The sequence below is a fragment of the Neovison vison genome, chromosome 1 (genome assembly GCF_020171115.1).
Source record: "Neovison vison isolate M4711 chromosome 1, ASM_NN_V1, whole genome shotgun sequence".
Lineage (NCBI taxonomy): Eukaryota > Metazoa > Chordata > Mammalia > Carnivora > Mustelidae > Neogale > Neogale vison.
In genome coordinates, this window is record NC_058091.1 from 117866249 (window position 1) to 117888014 (window position 21766).

General features: G+C 41.6%; 1 protein-coding gene across 5 annotated transcripts in view; it reads right to left on the minus strand.

The window, feature by feature from the left end:
• ANKS1A (ankyrin repeat and sterile alpha motif domain containing 1A) overlaps positions 1–21728 on the minus strand; it is a 177666-nt gene extending 155938 nt beyond the window's left edge. For all 5 annotated transcript variants that reach the window (XM_044254970.1, XM_044254986.1, XM_044254962.1 and 2 more), the window contains exon 1: positions 21544–21728. In XM_044254970.1, coding sequence (XP_044110905.1) covers positions 21544–21728 — 185 coding nt within the window. The remainder of the gene's footprint in view (positions 1–21543) is intronic.
• Between the last annotated feature and the right edge of the window lie 38 nt (positions 21729–21766).

Consider the following 21766-nt stretch of genomic DNA (forward strand, 5'->3'; position numbering starts at 1 on the left):
GTCTGCCTTTTTTTTCCCTATCACTAGTGCCCCCTCCATTCAGGGGTTCATGGGTCTTCTCTGGAAATACCCACTTAGGAGATTTAGCTGTCATCACAATAAACAAAGGAAGAGTAAAAGAAACCAAAACACAGATTTATCTGCCTGACTTTTAGGAAGTTACCATATAACCGTAGGCCTCCATCTACAAACTTCTGTGACCCCCCCGCCCATAAGTAAAGGGGCCGTGCTAAAGCAAACACCATCCTTGTGCGGAAGAGGGGGAGAAGCATGTAATTTCAATTATGACTTAACAAAAATCCAGTCCCATAAAAACCCACTCTTCTCTTTCCACTGTAACATCCTATTTAAGTCCCATTTAGTCATCAATCTCTCTACCAAAAAACAACAACTACCAAGTCCTGTTTCAGGCGGCCTCCTAAGTGTCTCTCCAATTTGGCCCCCCCTCCCTCCCCATTGTTACTAGCCTTAATCGTTTTTACACTCTTACTCAATTTCAACCCCTGGATCCACTTCCCCAAAAACCAAACTGATCTTCTGAAACTGCAAATCTATCATTACCTTCAGTACAAAATCCACCTTCTTAACAGGGGCATGATGGCCTTGCCTTATGCCTCTGTATCTCAGATCGTCTCTCCCCACTCCACAGCACCCCACAACCCTCCTTCTCACTAGGCAATTACACATGCAGTTCCTGAACGTGCCCTGCTCCCCATATATTCATTCCCTGCATGGCCATACACTCTCTCTCCAGCTTAGAAGAGCGCTCGCTTTCCCCCTTCATTGCCAGTACAGCTCCTACAAGCTCTTATATTCCACTCAGACTTCACTTCTAGGAGACCCATGGTTCCCTCACACCTGGCGCTGCCCCCACCTCCAACCCTGTCCTTTAATGCCTTTGTGATCCCCCAGCATCCACCTGCTTCCCGGCACTCATCACACTATTATCTGTGTCCCCCATTACAAAATGAGAGCCTGGGATTTAGATTCTTTTCTAACTCCACTGGCTAGCACATGGTCTGGCACCTAATAAATGAAGAAACTGCCATCGTCTTTTGGTTCCAAATCAGCACAACTCTCTCTACTTCCCAAAAGGGTTACAAAAAAAATGCACGAAGGGGAAGAGAAGGGGGTCTGGGGGTTAACTGCTGCTGACTACCCTGTAAACTATTCAAAGAAAAAAAACTACTAAGGTGACTTTACATTAATGATGATGATGATGATGATTATGGTAAATGTCAGCTGAAGGCATAGAGCATGGGATCATGGAAAAAGCAAGGATTCTGTAGTCAGTGAGATATGGGATTGCATTTAGATAAATAACACATAGCCTAGGTCTGTGATTTTATGAGAGAATTTACTTAAGTCTGGGCTTCTGTCTAGTATAGTACTAGGTACAAAGAGACCCCATCCCTGTTCTAGACTCACTGTACTACATGGACTTGGGTGAATGGGGGAGAAAAAGGAACACATTCCTAGGCAAAAACTGATGGTGACAGAAGGCAGAATAGTGGTTTCTTCAAGGAGGGGCATTTTTGGCTTGGAGGTGACCAAGAGAGCCTTCTGGAGTCTTCAAAATGTTCTACGTCTTGATCTAGTTGATAACTAGACAGATGTATACATGGATAACACTACATTGTTCTGTACACTTAATGTCGATGTACTCAACAGTATATAAATTATACGCCAAGATTTTTTTTAACTAATAAAAGAAACACACACTCTCTCTCTCTGTGTGATGGAAGACAACCCAAAGACAAGGCTCTAATGTCTGAGTTTGCTTGTACACTGAAGGATCCTGGTCACTGACAGCAGTGGTTCTTAGCCCTGGGGCCAAAGTGTTATTATAAAAGGTCAGTAAGCATTGACAGCAGGCAGAATAAATGTCTCATTCACACATATTACAATGTCCCAAAAGTACAGAGAAGCTCCCATACTTAATAAAGCACATTTATTGCAGAGTATTATTACTACCTTCACAGTCATTCTGTCATAACATATTTCCTCAATTAACAGATACTCCAAGTGCAATCACAATCCTGTTGGGGCTGACAATTTTTGAAATAATCTCTCTCTCTCTCTCTCTCTTTCCCTCCTTCTTCCCCCTTCCCTTTCTTGCCTCCCCCACTTGCCCCCTTTCTCGTTCCCTCCCTCCCCTCCCCAACACCCTCAGGCCTAGAGCTGAAGTCTAAACTTGATCAAGCCAGCATCCAAGCTGGCACCCACCCACCCTTCACTGGTTCCACAGGTAGTCTGCACTCTCCTGGCAAGGCTTACTCACTACTCAAACAGACCTTTCCCAATATAGGTTCTCTACCTTTGCCTCTAGCTGTTCCCTTTCCTCCTCCACACCACACTCCCATCAGCTAAGTCTTGGGCTTTCTTCAAGGGATCAAGGGTGGGGCTCAAGTCTCACCTACCAGGAGGCTATGGTATGGGAGGAGGGGTCTGCCCTCACCCTGCCACTATCACCCTGTCTCCCTACCCTGCCACCATCTTCTTCCATTACAAAATCCTTGAGCACACAGTTTACCTCCATAGCTACATGCTGAGTACCTAAGGAGAACTATTATTACAGATGAGGGAAGAGGCAAAGAAATTAAGAAAGTCATTTATTATCTCTCAGTTGGTAGGTGGCAAAGGCAAGATTTGAACCCAGACAATATGACTCCAGAGCCACTATCTGATGCGGACTTTATTTACTTTTTATTTTGAAATCATTCTAGGCTTACAAAAGAATGGCAAAGATAGTACAGAGTTCCTGTGTATCTTTCGCTCAGCTTCCCCTTATGTCAACATCTTACATAACCATGGTACACTGACCAAAATGTAAGATACCAACACTGTATTGCATATGGTATATTGTAATAGTACAATACTATTTTTTTAAGATTTTATTTATTTATTTGACACAGAGAGAGAGAGATCACAAGTAGGCAGAGGCAGGTGGAGAGCGGGGGGCGGGGTGTAGAAAGGTTCCCTGCTGAGCAGAAAGCCTGATGTGGGCTTTCTGAGAATCCCCCAATGTGGGACCCTGAGACCATGACCTGAGTTGAAGGCAGAGACTTAACCCACTGAGCCACCAGGCGCCCCAATAGTACAATACTATTAACTAAACTGCTAAACTAAACTAAACTCAGGCCCCTTTCCTGTCCCAAGATTGCACTTCACACTTTGTAGTCATATTCCTTAGTCTCCAGTCAGCAACAGTTCTGCCGTATTTCCTTGTCTTTCATGATCCTGTCACTTTTAAAGAGTACTAGTCAGGTATCTTATAGAATGTCCTTCAACTTGAGTTTATCTGTTTTCTCATGATTATACCACAGGGACGATTTCAGGGAAGAAAATAGGAGGTCAAGTGTCCTCACCACATCCTATCAGGGGTAAGTGATAGCAACAGGACTCACCACCAGTAATGTTAACCTTGACCACTTGGTTAAGGTGGTGTCTGCCAGGTTCTTCCACTATAAAATTATTGCTTTTCCCTTTCCATACTCTATGATTTGGAATCCAGTCTCTAAGTCCAGCCCACAGTCAAAAGGAGAGGAATTAAACTCCATCTCCTGGAGAGAAAAGTTTTGAAGAATATGAGGGCATGGGTTGAAAGCATAACAGTAATCAATATATATTTTAGGGAAGAAGCTTTAAGGCCATGCAAATATCCTGTCTCTCCTTGAGCTTTTACTCACTAATTTTAGCCCCCACTGAAGATCTTGCCTGCAGCAATTATTACTACGATGTACTAAAGGTGATTTCTAGTTCTATTCTATTTTCTATTCCTTCTGTATTTGTTAGTTGGAATTCTTCTGAAAGGATGAGCTATCTCTTCACCCCCATTTATTTATTCAATCATTTATATCACTAACTTGTGGATATTTATTTTATTCTTTGGTTTATCATCTAATACTACTGTTATTTATTTTGCTGTTCAAATTCCAGCTTTGGCTGTTGAGAGTGATTCCAGGCGGCTTCCGTTTTCTTTTGATGTGCCCCTGTCTTTTTTATTTTCCCTGAGCCAGTCCTGGAATCAACCATTTCTCTGAGGAGTTGATAGGGTCATTTTAACATGTTCTAATCAAACCAATTTCTTCCTTCCTTCCTTCTTCCTTCCCTCGCTCCCTTCCTCCCTTTTTTTCTTGATGTTACTTTTTTTAATCAAGAAAACAACCTTCCCATCAATATATATCTTCAGAGAAAGTCATATAATAAAAAGTACCAACAAACAACAAATAAAATTTGCTTACAGTATCATCAGGCTCATTTTAGACTAAATGAATATAGTATATCCCAGTCAAGAAAGCAGTAATTCTTAGGAAGTTAAAAGCTTCAAGAGAATCAATATATATTCATATAATATTTTACTTACTGACTTTTCTGAAACATGCGAAAATTCACATGGTTAATGGAATTTTCCATGTTAAAATGTTCAACACGACAAATTCCTAACAAAAAAATATTTTAACGTAGGAAGCAACATGTGAGCATTCCATTTAGGTGGTAAAATTCAGGTTACAATAATACAATAAATATAAAATAATATCCTTCTGGCCTAATGGAAAACCTAACAGTTGTGACAGTCCATGAATCAGGCCAATTTCTTAAGGGAACTGACAGATTTTGTATTCCTAAATATCTCCTACAGCAGTATGTATAACATACAGAGATCAGTGTTTGTTTATGAAAGCTTCAAGAGCAGGAGGAGCAATGGCCCACTTCTACACTCCACAGATGAGGGGACAGACAGACTTCCTCCTCTCCTGACCTACCCTTCCCGACAAGGTACACCAAAGGCCTGGCCCAGTTCCAGCACACAGCATGAGGCCAGTAAGCTTTGGTCTGACTCTGCAACTGCTTTATGACATGCTGATGTTCCTTCCTTGGGACCCCTGGCATGACACGCTGCAAACACTGCCTTGTTTTATGGATGGGAAAACTGAGATACAAGTGAAATGATAAAACATTCCCAAGGTCATTCAGCTAGAATGTGGCTGAAGTGATAATAGGTGGAAGGCCTCAAGGGACTGCCCTTCCATGCACTGTCCCAGAGGCAGGGTGCACTCAGAAGGAGGAAGGTTGCTGGGGACAATGTCTCCTGCCCTTCCATGCACTGTCCCAGAGGCAGGGTGCACTCAGAAGGAGGAAGGTTGCTGGGGACAATGTCTCCTGCCCTTCCATGCACTGTCCCAGAGGCAGGGTGCACTCAGAAGGAGGAAGGTTCCTGGGGACAATGTCTCCTGCAGATTGGTTTTTCGGTCTTGCCCATGTCCTCTTCTCTTCAGAATTCACACATGGAAAGACTTGGGGCTAAAAGTAGGAGACTTATGTACTTTCCAGATTCCAGGGATCTAGAAAGCCCTAGAGCAAGCTAGAACTCTATAAAGAAGAAGAACTTAAAGCTTAATTTACAGGGTTTTTTCCAGTTATCTACAACAACATATAAAAGGCTAAAATCAAAATCCATGAAGGGAGAGAGATAAGACTTAGATATTGTTCCACTCAAACCGAGATAGCCACACGAACCCAAAGACCAGACCAAACTTCTAAGAATAAATACTAAGTGTGCAATGAGAAACAAAGAGGTTAAAACAAATGTGACTCAAGGGGTGCCTCGGTGGCTCAGTTGGTTGACTGGCCGGCTCTTGGTCTCAGGGTCATGGGATTGAGCTCCACATCAGCTCCACACTCATCAGGGAGTCTGCCTGAGATTCTCTCTCATCTCCCTCTGCCCCTCCCCCCTATTCGTGCACGCGCTCTCTCTCTCTCTCTCAAATAAATAAAAAAAATTGTAAATCATAATTAAAACAATGATAAAAAGCAGCAGGTTAAGCCTATCGGTGTTAAAATCTCACAAGTCCCTAGTACCTGCTAATGAAGAAATCTGATGCCAGCCAGATTCATCATATGATGACTCCAATAACCTCATTAATTCATCACCAAAAGAAAATCAGGTAACATCTTAGCAAGAGGAAAGCATTCAAAAAAATTATGTATGTGTATATATACACATAAATAAATTAAATGGTGGTCATTATGTTTCTAGATAACATTCACATTTTTTTCAAAGACCCAGACTCGTGGTCTGAACTCACAGCTGATTTGATCCACCAAAAAAAGTGTATTTCTACCTGGTGATTTGACTTTTAAAGAAGTGGCTTATGGGTAGTTGGTTTTTTAGAACGATGACCAAAGGCTACAATAAGCCAACTGGGAAGCATCAATATCAAGATAAAAACAAACAAGTTATAAGCAATCAATTTTATAAATTACAACAGGACCTCCCCTCTCCCCAACACACACACAAAAAATAAGTCTTGGGTTTAGCTTCTACTACATCATTATGTTAGTATCATCAGCTTATACAAAATTTACAATTACATATGTGTTCCTTTCAGCAAACATAGGCATTTTTTAAAATTTTTTTTAAAGATTTATTTATTTGACAGACAGAGATCACAAGTAGGCAGAAGGGCGGGGGGAAGCAGGCTCCCCGCCAGGCAGAGAGCCCAATGCGGGGCTCAATCCCAGGACCCTGGGATCATGACCTGACCCGAAGGCAGAGGCTTTAACCCACAGAGCCACTCCGGCACCCCAAACATAGGCATTTTTAAATGATTATGAAAAATTACTCAAAAGAATTAGGTCTTCATAAATACCTGCCAGCTAAATAAGCAGAAGCTAAAGTATACCTGGGCTACAATTTTCCATCAGTTCTCTTTGTAAATTCACGATACAGTTCACAAAAGAGTAAATATTAAAGAGAGGTAAACAGAAGTGATGGGAACTAAATATTATGCATCTAACAGATCATAATGGGTAAAGGAAAGACATTAAGAAAAAGCTCTATCAATTTGACTAAGGGGATGCCTGGGTGGCTCAGTCAGTTAAGCATCTGCCTTTGGCTCAGGTCATGATCCCAGGATCCTGAGATTGAGTCCCACATCGGGATCCCTGCACAGAGGGGAACCTGCTTCTCCCTCTCCTTCTGCCTGCTACTTCCCCTGGTTGTGTGTGCTCTCTCTGTCTGACAAATCAGGGGGATTAATTTATACACACACGTATGTATATCCCATTTTGGAGAGAAGATAAAAATCAGCCCCACCCTTAAGGATCTCAAGGGCTAGCCGTCTCTATTATACCTCTGTTTAATTCGCCAATTTGGTTCGTACAGAAAAAAAAATTTTGATTGACAAAGCATAATAAGTAAAAGTACTGGAACCTAATTTCTCATACACTCTTTCTTTAAAAAACAAAACACTGGGTGGCTCCGTCAGTTAAGCAGTTAAGCCTCCAACTCTTGATTTGGGTTCAGGTGATGATCTCAGGGTCATGAGATCCAGTCCTGTGCTGAGCTCTACGCTGGACATGGAACCTACTTAAGATTCTTTCTCTCCGGGATGCCTGGGTGGCTCAGTTGGTTGGGCAGCTGCCTTCGGCTCGGGCCATGATCCCAGCGTCTTGGGATGGAGTCCCACATCGGACTCCTTGCTCAGCGGGGAGCCTGCTTCTCCCTCTGCCTCTGCCTGCCATTCTGTCTGCCTGTGTTCGCTCACTCTCCCTCTCTCTCTCTGATAAATAAATAAAAATCTTTAAAAAAAAAAAAAAGATTCTTTCTCTCCCTCTCTGTCTGCCCCTTCGCCCCACCCGTGCTCTCTTTCTCAAATAAGTAAAATGTTAAAAAAATAAATAAAAATTTTAAAGAATTTTAAAAATTAAAAAATGAACCAAATCATTAAACTTTATAAGGATGCACTAAAGCCTGGAACATTTACTTAAAAACCTTTTTGCAAGTCTGCTCTGGGTCCGCTAAAGATGGCAAAAGGGCTGCTGGTAAGTGACTAGCAAGGAAACTTCTCCAGCTAGGTCTTAAACATACAATTATGGAGATAGCAATAGATTAAGAAGTAGCAAATCTGGAATCTCTGCCAATTTCAGTATCTGAGGTATTTGCAATAGTAGGTAAAAAGTAATAGAGCTCTTCTATTACTGCTAAGCATATAGGACCCAGAGGCCTTCTCAGAGCTGTTAAATAACTAGAATATAGAATACTACATTTCCCTTTTACTTCTAGAAACTGGGGACTCGGACTTCTTTCTTTAAATAAACTCTAAAGGCCCAAATGGAAAACCTTAGTCCTCCGCAAGTCACTTAACCTCTCTGAATCTCATCACTTATGTGGTCACCAGTACCTCTGTCACAGGACTGTGAAGATTAAAGCACTAAGGATTACCATAACTGATTTCTCCTACCCCAAATCCCAGGCTTCAAACTAGTATCAAAGCTCATTTGAACTGGTCAGATAATATTCTCTGAAAATCATTTTATGGACAAATTTATTTGTCAAATTTATTATTTGAGATAAAATATTTGGTCATATGGGGCGCCTGGTGGCTTACTGGATTAAAGCCTCTGCTTTTGGCTCAGGTCATGATCTCAGGGTCCTGGAATTAAGCCCCAAATAGGGCTCTCTGCTCAGCAGGGAGCCTGCTTCCCCCTCTCTCTGTCTGCCTCTCGGCCTTGTGATCTCTGTCTGTCAAATAAATAAATAAAATCTTTAAAAATAAATGTGGTCATCAATCACCAATGAGGTAGGAGGAGTGGAGAGAACTTTTAAAAAGCAGAGTGCAGAGCAAGAGTTTGAAATAACTTCAAATACACAGGCCTCTGGTTTCTTGCCAATTGTTTAGATTTACTTCTCTTGCACACACTTTGGCCTTGGTGGTACATCTGGCAGTCATGTGTCCAAAACAAACCTTTATCACTTTGAACTTGGGGAAGGGGGATGGGGGAGACTGAATTTTCTCCCAGATGAAATACATGAATGCATTAACCTGCCTGAGAGGAAGATGGGAATTTCCTAGAAGAAAAGTCTGAAAGAAGCAATATGGGAGGATTTTTCCTCTTTGTGAGCTGCAGGGCATTCCCTTATAGCCTCTAAACTAATATATTATTGGCATAAGTTTAAAGACATTCCCCTCATCTAATTTTCCTATATTCCAAGGAAATTGCCAATTTTTTTTTTAAATAAGTCTCTCACTTTATGTAGTCAAAGTGTTCGAAAGGGATTTTGTGTTACATTCTTGGATAAAAGGAAGAATCCCCAGTTGCATAAAAACTAAGGGGCAAGGACTCCAGAGTCAGTCTGCCTGGGTTCAAAACCAACCTCTACCACTTCCTTACTACCTGGTGCAACGTAGTACGTGACTTTTCTGTTCTTCAGTTTTCTCATCAATAAAATGACAAAGATACTAGTGCTTTCCTCAAAGAGCTTTCATGAGAACAAAAAGGTTAGTATTTGTAAAAGTGCTTAGGAAAGTGGACGGCACAAAGTAAGTGTTATAAAAGCACCTATTAAATTAAAATAAATAAACCCAAATTCATCTTTTTTTTTTTTTTTTTTTGGTAAAATATCACCTAAGCATATAGTATGTGATGTCTGAATCTCCTCCAAAGAGACTGAATTCTCCAAGTGGTCACATGGAGTGCTAAGCAAGCTACAGTTCTGGAGGCAGAGAGACTCCTGGCTCTGCACCCCTCTGTGCGGCCCTGTGCTGGTCACTTTAACCTGTCCCCGAACCTCTGCTTCTTCATCTGCAAAACGGGAATAACAATAATTATCTACTAGGCATATTATAAAGGTAGACTGAGAAAATACACAGGTGCATACCCACCTACAGTACAATTTACAGCTACTCTGAGCTGTTGGGAATTCACTTGTGAGCTAACTAACCCAGACACTGCAATGTGGGGCTGGATTTTGCAAATTTTATCATGGCAGGGGGACAACCTCAAGAAGCAAGAATCGGGTAGCCAGAACTAGGATAAGAGTAAGAGCCACACGGCTCTCTGCTCAGCAGGGAGCCTGCTTCTCTCTCTCTCTCTCTCTGCCTGCCTCTCCATCTGCTTGTGATATCTCTCTGTCAAATAAATAAATAAAAACTTTAAAAAAGGGGGGGGGGAACGCCTGGGTGGCTCAGTGGGTTAAGCCGCTGCCTTCGGCTCAGGTCATGATCTCAGGGTCCTGGGATCGAGTCCCGTATCGGGCTCTCTGCTCAGCAGGGAGCCTGCTTCTCTCTCTCTCTCTCTCTCTCTGCCTGCCTCTCCATCTGCTTGTGATATCTCTCTGTCAAATAAATAAATAAAATCTTTAAAAAAAAAAAAGAGTAAGAGCCACTCAATGCACAGACTTTGTCAAACTGGATCAGAGGAAGAGCAGGGAACAAGGCATAAAGAGTTACAAACAGAGCCAGGACTAGGGGCTCCTTGCCAGGCTCAGAGAAGAGCTAAAGATCTAAAAGCAAACACAAGAAGGCCTAAGAATCTTACAATGATTCACATAAATAGCCCTGAACTAATGTGTTTTGTAAACTTTCCTGGTCACTGAAATTCTTTTTAGTGGATCTTGACAATAATTCAAAAGGTAAAATAACCCGAGAAATGGGTTGTGTTTAAAGGAAACAATGGAAAATCACAACGAATGCTTACTCAGGTGAAAGGAAATAAAGTCAACAGGTTGGTTCACTCAGGGAAGAAGGGTTGTGACACAGGCAGAGAAACCCTTTAAGAAGGATCTTTCTGGAGTTAAATAAAGCACCACCTCCAAATAAACAAGCTTGTGTTTTCTATAATGGCTGATACCTCAAGTAACAGTACCACTCTGTCTACCTTTCACAGGAAAGAATAAAGACGTTCCAATCTTTAACAACAGAATGTGCCTTAAAAAAAAAAAAAAAAATCCCTGAGACTTTAAACTTCTGCTGTGACTGAAAACTATTCTAATTAGGAGATCTAACTGTACGTGTGCAAAGCTGAAAGTCACAAAATGCACAACAGGATGGACAATAAGAAATTTTTACTTTCTTAATCCAAGGAAAGACAAGCACTTGATAATGCCTTCTAAATGTAAAAATCAATGCTACTACTCCACTATCAGTGAACGCTTGATGTATGCTGACTACTGGTATTATAGGTGGTTTGGAGCTGCTTTTCCAGGCACAGTAAAAGGCTTGACTGATCCCATATATCATGTTGCCTCTAGTCACCACGGCCAGGGATAAGCATGCAGTGTTATCATGACAAAGGATGGATCCAATCACCTGGAGACAGAGCCACAGCCTCAGTCTTGTAAGAACCATGCACCATCCAACTCAACCATGTTGGAAGTTCAGTTTATTTCTCTTACTTTTATTTTCATTTTTTCATCTTAACTAATGAAAATGCTCTCTAAGGAATCTGAGAGCCCAACGTGAAAGTGTCAGGAAATCGGTCAGTGTAACAGCGCTGGATGCTGTTATTGACTAAGAGAGGTCAAAATCTCTAAAGTAGAATGCTGACTGTCCCGGCAACTGTCAAAAAGAAAAAAGAAAAAAAAATGGTTCTATGTGCTGCTTTTATCACTTTTAAATTGACTCCATAATGCACCGTGTGTATGGCTAGTCAAAGGAGGGAATCCGGGCCAAGGCAGAAGGACCCAGATCCGAACCACCCACCCCTACTTGAAATACATAAAACCAATGAAAAAAAGGTAACAAAAGAAATGCTTTTGTATATAGTTGAGCTCCTAACCAAGCAAAGAAAACACACAGATGTCAGAACAGGAACTCAAAATCAGAGCTGTGAACGGACACTCCCAATGCGATAACAGAAATCAACAATAATTACACAGAGAAATGTGCTGGTACACTTAATGAAAGACAATTCAGTGGATTCTTCAATGCTCATGTAGAAAGTGTAACAACATAAAACATATCCAGAGTAACAAATGGACTGAATAATCTAAGTAGCAACTCAGCTTGACACATCGACCTTCTTATCTAGAGCCAACCCATAAAGCTGGTGGGAAAACCATTTAAAACTGGTCTTCCAGGGGGCGCCTGGGTGGCTCAATGGGTTAAAGCCTCTGCATTCGGCTTGGGTCATGATCTCAGGATCCTGGGATCGAGCCCCACATCAGGCTCTCTGCTCAGCAGGGAGCCTGCTTCCCCTACTCTCTCTCTGCCTGCCTCTCTGCCTACTTGTGATCTGTCTGTCAAATAAATAAATAAAATCTTTAAAAAAAAAATAAAATAAAATTGGTCTTCCAAAAGCACAACCTAAGAAAATTTGATTACTCAAGTCCCTATCCCTACAGTATCTTTTTTAAGGCTTTGTCATCTATAGGACCATCCACAGCCAGCATGAAACTAAAGAGAGAAAAAAGATTAGAAGCTAGCTGATCTACACTTTCAAAGATTAGAACACGTGATTTGCAAATGACCAGATGAACCAGCGCAAATTAGGAAATATCACTCAAGTAATACACAAACACACGTAACACCTACTCATTATAAACCAATTCAACTTCTTTTCATACTAAAGTAAAGCTGTCAGTCTTGTCTTAGAGCACATTTTTAAAAGGTTATTATTGGGGGTACCAGGTGGCTCAGTCGGTTAAGTGTCCAACTCTTGATTTAGGCTCAGGGTATGATCTCAGAGTCATGAGATCATGTCGGGCTCTGCATTGAGCATGGAGCCTGCTTAAGATTCTCTCTCCCTGGGGCACCTGGGTGGCTCAGTGAGTTAAAGCCTCTGCCTTCGGCTCAGGTCATGATCCCAGGGTCCTGGGATCGAGCCCCACATTGGGCTCTCTGCTCCGCAGGGAGCCTGCTTCCTCCTCTCTCTCTGCCTGCCTCTCTGACTACTTGTGATCTCTGTCTGTCAAGTAAATAAATAAAATCTTAAAAAAAAAAAAAAAAAAGATTCTCTCTCCCTCTCCCTGTGCCCCTGCCCTGTTCCCACTTGCATTCTCTCTCTCCCTTTAAAAAAAAAGTCTTCTAGGGCGCCTGGGTGGCTCAGTGGGTTAAGCCCCTGCCTTCGGCTCAGGTCATGATCTCAGGGTCCTGGGATTGAGTTCCGCGTTGGGATCTCTGCTCAGCAGGGAGCCTGTTTCCCTCTCTCTCTCTCTGCCTGACTCTGTCTACTTGTGATCTCTCTCTGTCAAATAAATAAATAAAATCTTAAAAAAAAAAAAGTCTTCTAGTTAATAAGTGAAGGCAAAATGGATCAAGGCAGTGATCTCCAATGGTTGCCAATATCACGAAAAAAATAAAGACTAAATGAAGAAAGTACACAACACCCCCAGGAATAAATCCTGCCAAAAACTCAGAACCTGAATGAAAACAAGTCTCCCGATCTGATTTCCAGCTTACAGGAACTACAAGGGACAGATGAACATGTTACGTGATACCTCAGAGATGCAATCAGCAAAACCCACACTGTGGGAAATGGGCGCAATACCTTTTTTTGTTCAACAAATAAACTGAAGAAAAAATTTACAGAGATAAAACCCAGATAGCTAAAGAGACTGAGAGATATAGCAAATGAATACAAAGTTTGGGCCTTGTTTGGATATAGAGTTGAACAAACCAGCTGTAAAATATAAAATATTTAAGACAATATGGAAAATTTGAACTGTAACTAAACATCTGATGGTTTTAAGAAACTGCCATTTTCTAGATGTGACAACGGTATTGTGAATATTTAAAGAGTCCTTATTTTTTAAGGACATGTACTGAGTAATAAGACATACGGGATTCTCTTCAAAATAATTTAGTTGGAGACCTGATTAAAAAGAAACAAAATTGGTAAGAAGCTGGTAATTGTCTTACAAGTACATACGGTACACGAGGATTCATTATTTTATTCTATTGACTTCCATATGTTTGAAATTTCCCATAATAAAAACTAGAACAAAAGAAAATGGCTTTTGTCTTGTTTTTCTTGGGAGCATGTTGCTCCTTGCATTGTGTTATTAATGGCCCTCTACTAAACATTAGCCTCTGAAGAAGGACCCGAGAGGCCCCAACTTGACCATTAAAAATCTTATGCCTGCACAAAGGTAACTTTCTAAATATAAGTAACATTTAGCAGCCATAGATCAGTACATTACTTTCCAATCAGAAGGACCCAGGAGATGTAAGGGGCCTTTGAATTACTGTTAAGAGTCCTCAAATACAATGGCATATGGGGTTTTTGCAATGGTTGAATACTCAAATTACATCTACTATTTTGAGTATATAAATGTTATAAGCATGAGTGTGCACAAAATGTTATATACACGACAGTGCATCCCAGTACTGTTCCAATAGCAGGAAACTAAAAACAAATGCATGTCTAATGGTGGAAGAGGGACTAAGTAAATTACAGTCCATACCCACTGTGGAATACCACTTATTCATTTAAAATGAAGTTGAAGAGAAAATGATAGGAAAGTGTTTATAATATATTAAATGAAGTTCTGAGACAAAGTACATACAGAACAATGTCATTTCTGCTCAAAACAAAAGTAACAAAAAAACAAAAAAACTTTACAGAAAAAAAGACCAAAGAATGAACACCAAAATTGAAACAGTTAATTCCTTTAGGTGGTGGAATTACAGAAGATTTTATTTCCTTCTTTGTGCTTTCACATATCTAGCAATTTTTTATAATAAATACAAAGATCTATGATCCCTTATTTACAATTCAGATATCTAGAAATCTCTGAAAACAAATTTTTTAAAGTTAGTGGCAAACTAGTCAGGTATAAAACCTGCCTTAAACTGATACAGAGCTTCTTCAAATTTATCCCTTTTACTGTGAATATTGACAGATTTCACTGTGGTAATACGTTTCAGAGTGCTGACCCAGATTCTACTAGCAGCTTGCTATTACTCTCCAAAAACCCCAAAATTTTGGATACTAAACCCCACAGTTTCAGACAAAAGATTGAGGACCTGTATCATTTTGTAATTTGCCACTATTACCATTTGCTTCTAAAAATGGGACTCACATTTAAAAAGTCTGGGAGCTTCTGCTCTCAATTATTATACATTTTGAAATGGCATCAATAGAAATCATTCCCGTTTAATCAAAGGCGGCAAGCACTGGGCTCCCATCAGATGATTTTACAGCCAAGGTTTACCAAGTCTTTGGCCATGTGCCAGGCATTATGTTGCCTTCCATATTTTAGCTCATGTGATGCTGCTTCAGGAAGTAGATACTATTCCAGGCCCATTATACACATACATATGAAGACACAGACGCTCAGAGAGGTTACATAACTTGCCTACCTCACAAGGCGGAGCTGCATCAGACCCTGACCTTCAGGAGCCACGCTATATCCCTCGCTAGTTAAGCAAGTCAGGGGGCAGTTCTGCTTCCTGGATTTTCTCAACCACTTTTAATAGTGGTAATGATATCACAAGTTAAGCAGAGACAACTGACTCGTTTTAAAAACTCTTTTTGATTTGTAAACTAAACAAACTTGATCTACAAATTACTAAGAAAAGATAAATACGAAGCCATAACATATAATTCCTAGTATTACTACCATTAACTCTAACCACACCAAAGTTATTTGAAGATGTTCTATGAACGTAACAATGTAATTTTCTACACCACAGAAAATCTCCCAGTAATCTTTTGGAAATCAGTGTGGGGAACATTTTCTGAGAGCTGTCCAGAAGAGACCAAGTTCCTACCCACAGGAGAGCCTGACATTTCCAAGAACAAACTCTCCACTATCTACTTTTGGGGTTTCCTTGGTGTCTCTGGGCTATAAAACCCAGTAATTTACTTTCCCTCCCATAAACTAGGGTAGAAACAGCCTTAATTTCCTTTTTGCAAACCAAAATTCACAGCTGTTTGGGGTGAGCATACCAAGAGGAAAAAAAGAACCTTCTGAAGGGATTTTTCTGGCCAAGGATGCAACTTTCACTGGGACCACAATCTCCCAGGACAAGTGAACATGTTCAAGCTGACTGGATACAAATCAAATTCTTCAGACCACAAGACTGTTTCACTGTGTCCAGTCTCTAATTTTCGTAACTAAGACGGTAAAAACCGAACTTCAATTGGGAGAATTCAGAAAAAGGGAAATGTCTGACTTTTCAAACTTCTGTTAAATTTATCTTTTTCTACAAGTACATGCCTTTCTCAGTTTAAGATAGGCATTATTTTTAGATATAAATTAACCACACAAAGTCATATTCTGCTTTAAAGAAAGCAAAAATATACAGCAATTCCAAAATAAAGGGAAAGGACCGCTATCCCAATAAGATCATACTTTAAAGAGATATATTAAGAAGTTTTTTAAAAACCATTTTTAATGAATTAAGAGGGTTTAGTGTAAGATCTAGAAAACTGTTATCCTAACGGATAGTTGTGTTTGGTTTTATTTTGTTGTGTTCACTGGAAAGAACGAGGACTTAGATCACACAAACCCATGAGACCCTGCTTCAGGACCCTGCATTCTATAGTCCTTGGTCAGCACTGTCCTCTTCCTTAGGATGTTAAAATCATTTTGCTCAAGTTAGGTATTATTCAAAAAAAAAATCTGGCACCATGGGATGACAAAAGTAACAGGGCCATCATGAGAAAAGCTGTCTTGCCAAGCTACACAATCATTCTGGGGAGTGAACTTTGAAGGACCACTTTAATGGAATGGTTATGTTAGCCATTTTTTTTTAATCTGAATTCCTGACATAAATATTAGGAATCTTTCTTAAAAACCAATGAATAAGTTGTCATATCTTCTGATATTGGAAGAACTTTTTATTCTCCCCAAAGTGGGGTCCATTTTTCAAAAGCTTTCATTCTTCATTCCTTATTTCAAAAAGTATTTCTTATTTTGGCAGACTGTAGCTATCTCCCCACCCAAAACGTAGAGTAAAACCCAATTTATAGCCACATTTAATGCTATGGTCTATAAATTTTCCGATTTCTCCAGTAAGCCTCCTTGGCTTCTTTTCTTATTCACTCTTAAGCTTGAGAAATTAAGTACAGAATTCCCCTAAACCATGATATAATCTATTCCTTCATGCTAGCCTTTGGTTTAGTTTCTCTGTGCTTCTGAACCCTCAGAAATGCATCTCACTTTATTTTTTTTTTAATTTTATTTATTTATTTGGTGGACAGAGGTCACAAGTAGGCAGAGAGGCAGGCAGAGAGAGAGGGAGAAGCAGGCTCTCCGCTGAGCAGAGAGCCCAATGCGGGGCTCCAGCCCGGGACCCTGAGACCATGACCTGAGCCAAAGGCAGAGGCTTAACCCACTGAGCCACCCAAAGGCCCCTGCATTTCACTTTATATCATTCCCATATATCAGTATTTAGCTCATAATTCTATATACTTCTAATATATGATGTTTTCTTACAACATTTCCTTTTCTCAGGTATTTTTGCCCTTTAGTAGATAGAATTCACTTCCACCCAAATCTTACTGTCTTCTCATCTAGAATTTGCTTTCCTGGAAATCAGTAGTTTCGGTATGACCACCAACATATCAAACTCTGCATTACATGAGAATTTGTGCACAGGCTGAAAAACACCATGAGTTAAACAGAAGTTTAACATAGTGCCTGTTCCAAGGTACTGACTGAAGGCATACATCTGTTCAACAATCAGAAAATGAGGATCATATTATATAAAGCAAAATTCATGCCACCCAGAACCTTTCTAGAACTAGACATTTCGGGTAACTATGCTTTTAAATAATCTGTTGCTGCTTTTTTAAGTAACAAAAATTATATTTGAATCATTTTGGATAAAAAACTAAAATATGTTCTTCCTACTTCCATTAACATGCTACACTGAATATAATTTCATCTGTATCTGATGGCTAAGAGTCATAATAAACAGAAATTAAAGCACTAAGCTACAGTACAATGATGCCTGGGGCATAAGCAAGTGTGTAAAGCTATGCACATCTAAGTTAATAGTCTCAAATTACTGGTGGGGAAAAATTATGATAGATTTTAATTGCTTTTTCTCTTATTTTGTCAGTGGGTCACACAGACATATGCTGCTATAAATGCCATAAGGAAACAGACCATGTATCAGGAGAGGGGCTAATTTTAAGTACCTACTGTGTCCTGGGTCTGAGCTAAACTTTGCAGCACACATAGCAACTGGCCTGGGCACAAAGTAGATGACAGATAAACACTAGATAAACGAACATCACTAATGCGCCTACCTAAGCAGGCGATCTCCCTTATGTACTATCTCTAATCTGCCATAGCCCAGAAAACACACTCCGAAGTGTTAAAGAACCTCATGTCTGGCATGGTACTGTCCATACAGCAGGGATGGTATGGCAAAACTGCATGGGCTGAACTGACCTGAGGAGGGTTAACAGGGAGCATTTACAATGAGCATTCCACAAGAAACTACGGAAGTATCTTACACAAGTATCTCCCATCCAAGTACTAACCAGGCCCGACCCTGCTTAGCTTCCGAGATCAGACGAGATCGGGCGCGTTCAGGGTGGTATGGCCGTAGACTCTTACACACAGTATCTAAGATGTCTATCTACAACACAAACAATACTGTCCCCATTTTACAGATGTAGAAATTGAGGCTCCAAGCAGGTGCATAATTTGTATAAAATCAAGCAGCTAGTCTCTAGGGGGAGTATACTGTGAATTCAGGCAGGCAGACTGCAGAACAATATACTGTACTGCCTTGGAATAAATGTGCAGTAAATACGTGAAGGTCCGAAAGACATGAAGTTTATAACAACTTTTTTTCCCTAAAAGTTTTTGCTGACTTTCTGATTCTCTGGTACGTTCTCAACTGGTGAGTGTTACTATAGGTAACTATTATACTAACAGGACAAAGCAATAAACTAGGAAAGCTAGCCAAGTAAAGTATGAGCCAGTGAGCTACTGAACACTCCAGATGATGGGTTCCAAACAAGTAGAAGCCTGAGAGATCTGTGTGTATTAGGGTCATTAGGGAGGGCTTTAAGAAGTTAAGACCTAAGCCCAAGAAGTGTAGGAATAAAGAGATGGGGTGAGAGAGGGAGTATTCTGTAGCTTAAGAATAAACATAAAACCTTTGTGGAACTGGGGGGGGCTCATAAATAGATGAATGGGGCAAACACACATATTGGTTTAGAACATTTATATCCACTGCAGCTGTAAGCTCCCATTCGCCCCAGCTTTTCTTGGTCCAACAGCTGGACAAACACATGTTGCAGTGGCACTACTAGTGAGGGTGGGGTACGGCAGCTAATGTAAAGGCCAGATCTGAAGCTATGATTCCACAGCTCTTGTTAAGGGTCTTTGGAGGTGGGGAGTGTGGGACAGGGAAATTCCTAAACCTAAAAAGGGAGGACATGCTGACCTAGGGATTATTTAAATATAGAGTGTCAGTTGCTCAGAAATCTTTCACTAGGTTGAACCAGAATCACCTCTAATTAATGACACACCTAGTGTAACTAGTGCCTGCAGAGCCTCCCTGCCCCTAGGAATCCCAGGGATGACAGGCTGGGGCTGCTCTTAGGCCACCTACCATCTCCATAAGAGACACAAGAGCAAGTCAGGGGTCAGCTGTCTTATGCAAGGAAATGGAGACACATGCACACTTTATGACAAGAGACTGGACATTTTAGCATGAGGCCCAAAGTAAAAATGCTGTGGTCAACAAAGATTTCCTAGTCTTGCTTAACTACGTGGCAGGGAAATCCTCAGCAAAATTTCAACAGTCTCTGAGTGTGAGCAGTAAAAGTAATTTGATCCGTACTTGAAGGTGGGAGATATTTGAAAGTTTCTCACTTCAGCAGGATACACTAGGGGTTAAGGTATTTCTGGCAAACCTCCAAATGCTACACTATTCAGCTAATTAAAGATAGTCACCTCCAAACTTGTATAGTCTTTCTCTCATCTCTCAGACATCAGAACTGCAGATATATCAAAGTAATGCAGGGGTTGGGGGTGGGGAGTAATCCAGGGAAGATTTGAAACCGAATGCATGCATTCGAAGTACATCTTTTAAGGGACGCCTGGGTGGCTCAGTCAGTTAAGCATCTGCCTTCAGCTCAGGTCATGATCTCAGGGTCCTGGGATCAAGTAATGCATTGGGCTCTCTGCTCAGTGGGGAGCCTGCTTCTCTCTCTCTGCCTCTGCTCCTCTCCCCCTGCTCGTGTTCTCTTTTCCTCAACAATAAATAAATAAAATCTTAAAAAAAAAAAAACCCATCTAATGAATACCCATCAGTTGTCAGGCACTGCTCTAGGGACTGGGACTATAAACTTAAGAAAGACTAAGTCACTCTGAAAGATGGAAGTGTACCCCATTCATTATTATTACCCTTTATCATGCCCAACCACTTGAGGCTACAGGCAGGAAGTTCTTCTAGTGCCCCACTAGCACCAGATAAGTTTCCTTTCCTGCTTCTGTGCCTCTGACCATGGCTTCCCAGCCTGGAATGCTCTCACTGTACTTCACCTATCTAAATCTTCACATCCTTCAAAGCCAGCTGAAGTCCTCCTCCTGGAAGCTCTGGTCTCTATCTCATTCCCAAAGTTATGCCTCATTTCTCTGAACTACTAACAATTACTGCCAGTACCACCATCAGCCTATTTAGAAATTTGTCATCCTCTAAGAGATACTTTTATTCACTCAATGAATCCTGAGTACCAACTGTGTGACAGCATTGTTCTAGGAGCTAGAGAAAGGGCAGCAAAGAGCACTGGTTTTAACCTCCCCAAAAGAACTCCTGGGGACAGTTCTTCTCTTATACTGCTTTTAAAAAATCTTCCTGTGTAGACCTCAGTTTGTACTCAGTGCTTAATACCTAACAATACATCAGGTCCTTGGGCTGCTTTGGTCCAAGCTCACTCAAATTGAAGTTACATAAACTAAGGGGGAACAAAAGCCAACAAAGCCATTTCTAAACGAACTTCCACTTCTTAAAAACCTCAAAAGAACAAGGAAGGAAAAGAAAACAGGCAATGAAAGTGCTGCTGAACCAACACATTTTACTCACACTGACAAAGCACCTCCAATTCCCCCCTCCAAGCCATGCAAAAGTGACCTTTTTCTCTCAAAATCGGTACATCTCCAGATTCAAGGGTTTAACAACAGGTCTCAGAGAACTTTAAAGCACCCCTGAGCTTCCTAAACCAGTCTTTCTAAAGCGTTGTTTCTTGACGAATAAACCCCTTAATGAATCCTGCATATGCCACTTAGCAGACTAATCCAATGAGGTTCACTACAACGAGCTAGAATTTGAGCTTTAAGCACAAGAGGGACTAAAGTTATACTTTGAACGTAATAAATCCAGACACAATGTTAATATAAACAAAAGCCAGGTCCTGCGGAGCGTGGTGGAAGGGGAATCAAGAGAATTTCCTCCAGGTGAGCGGCGAGATTCTGCAAGGCGCGGAAGATTCTGCAGGAGGTGAGGGATATTTAAAATAAATACTTCTTTGCTCTGAAGTGGCTTGTGCGATAGGACAGTTGGCACCCTACAGCGGGCGAGGGTGAGCCGGGCTGTGCCATGCGGCGGCGGCGGCTGCCACCTGGTCACTCCCACCATTCTCCTCAGCTGGGTCAGGATGCGAGACGAGAGCCCGGCGCCGCGCAGACCCGCACCCGCGCTCCTCGCCCCGTGGGCCGCCCGCCCTCGACCCGGGGCACCCAGCAAACCCACCCGGTCGCGTCTCAGAAGCGCGGACTCTGGAGACCCAGAAAACGGGCGGGGGACAGGGGGTTTCCGGGCGGCCGTCCAGCCCCGGGGCGTTACTCACCTGAGCAGACTGGAGAGGGGATGGCTCGAGGACCCGAGGCCGCCGCCGCCGCCGCCGCTCCCGGAGGAGCCGCCGCCGCCGCCGCCCCCGAAGCCTGAGGAGAGCCGCTTCCCGGACAGCAGCTTCTCTACCGCCGGGAGGTGCCCTGTGCGGGCTGCCTCCAGCAGCTCCTGCTCCTTCCCCATCCCCAGGGCCACCGCCCCCTGGACCCCCTTCCCAGGGC